Genomic DNA, 1,129 nt, shown 5'->3' with positions numbered 1-1,129 from the left:
CTCTCTGTCACTCTCCCTCTCTCTCCCTCTCTCTCCCTCTCCAGTGACTTCAGAGGACGAGTTGTGGGCGGTGACTCCGATTGGTGGATTGTCCCGTCGTCTGACAAAGCTCCTCCCACAGGCTCCCTGTAGGCCCGCCCCCTCAGGCCCCTCCCTCAGCGGGGACGACGTCGACGACGAATGGGAGCTCATCTGAGCCGTGACATCACTGTGATGTCACCACTGTTTGGTGTTGGTCTGTCTGATCTGGATTCACCTGGTGGGACTTTATGATGTCACAGTGACATCACTTCCTGTGACACTAACATTTAGAGGACGGTTCTGAAAGAAGATGGCTGCCACACGGGAATCCAAGTGGCTGCTGGGAAATGTAGTAAAATGAGACTTTTTTGTTTTAATAGAAAGCACTTTATTCTCTGAAGGGACTGGACCAGACTGGTTCTAACTGGTTCTAACTGGTTCTGGTTAGTTTAGCGAATTCTCCTTCAGTCTAGTTTGGAGCGGCTCAAAATGGTTCTTACTGACTTTCTCAAACTTAGTGGTTCTAACTGCTTCTCAACCTGGACGGACTTTTAGTTCCAGTTCAGTTGAGTCTGGTTCTGTGTGAGGACATTAAAGGGAATATGTTTATTTCTTTATTCTGGTTTCAACCAGTTCTAACTGGTTCTCTAACAACGGCCAGTGTTAGCTTCAAGCTACTGATTAAAGGGACATTGAACTGACTCTGAGTTTGTCTTTATTAGTCTGATCTGGACTTTAACGCGCTAAATCTTTTTCTTTTTAACTCTATGTCCACTCAGCTGAGATCAGTTTAACCCAGTTTAAACTGGGTTAAACTGGTTTCCAGCACTGACTCTGATCCTCTTACTGGGCCCAGACTGGACTGAACTGACTCACAGTTGACTGACAGTTCTACGTTCTGATTCTGGTCCCTGGTTCTCCTGAACCACCCGTCTGTCTGTCGTTCTCACGGTTACCACGGCAACAGGCTGGAGCCCCGCCCACAGTGTAAAAATGTACATTTAACAGACGTCTGTTTGTGTTTGTTGTTGCAACAAGTTTAACTCAGAAAAGATTCTCCTCAGATAAGATTTAAAACAAAACCTGGACTGTGGTGGACTCTGATGGA

The 1,129-nt window shown here is 46.6% G+C and overlaps 1 protein-coding gene across 1 annotated transcript in view; it reads left to right on the top strand.

The window, feature by feature from the left end:
* The window catches only part of tecpr2 (tectonin beta-propeller repeat containing 2), a 15,013-nt gene extending 14,290 nt beyond the window's left edge, over window positions 1-723 (top strand). The window contains exon 22 of the mRNA XM_035673597.1: window positions 8-723. Coding sequence (XP_035529490.1) covers window positions 8-196 — 189 coding nt within the window. The 3' untranslated portion in view covers window positions 197-723. The remainder of the gene's footprint in view (window positions 1-7) is intronic.
* Window positions 724-1,129: the final 406 nt, after the last annotated feature.

Source organism: Morone saxatilis, unplaced genomic scaffold, assembly GCF_004916995.1.
Source record: "Morone saxatilis isolate NCDOM2014 unplaced genomic scaffold, NCSU_SB_2.0 Contig3, whole genome shotgun sequence".
NCBI lineage: Eukaryota > Metazoa > Chordata > Actinopteri > Moronidae > Morone > Morone saxatilis.
This window is presented reverse-complemented; position numbering and strand designations above follow the sequence as displayed.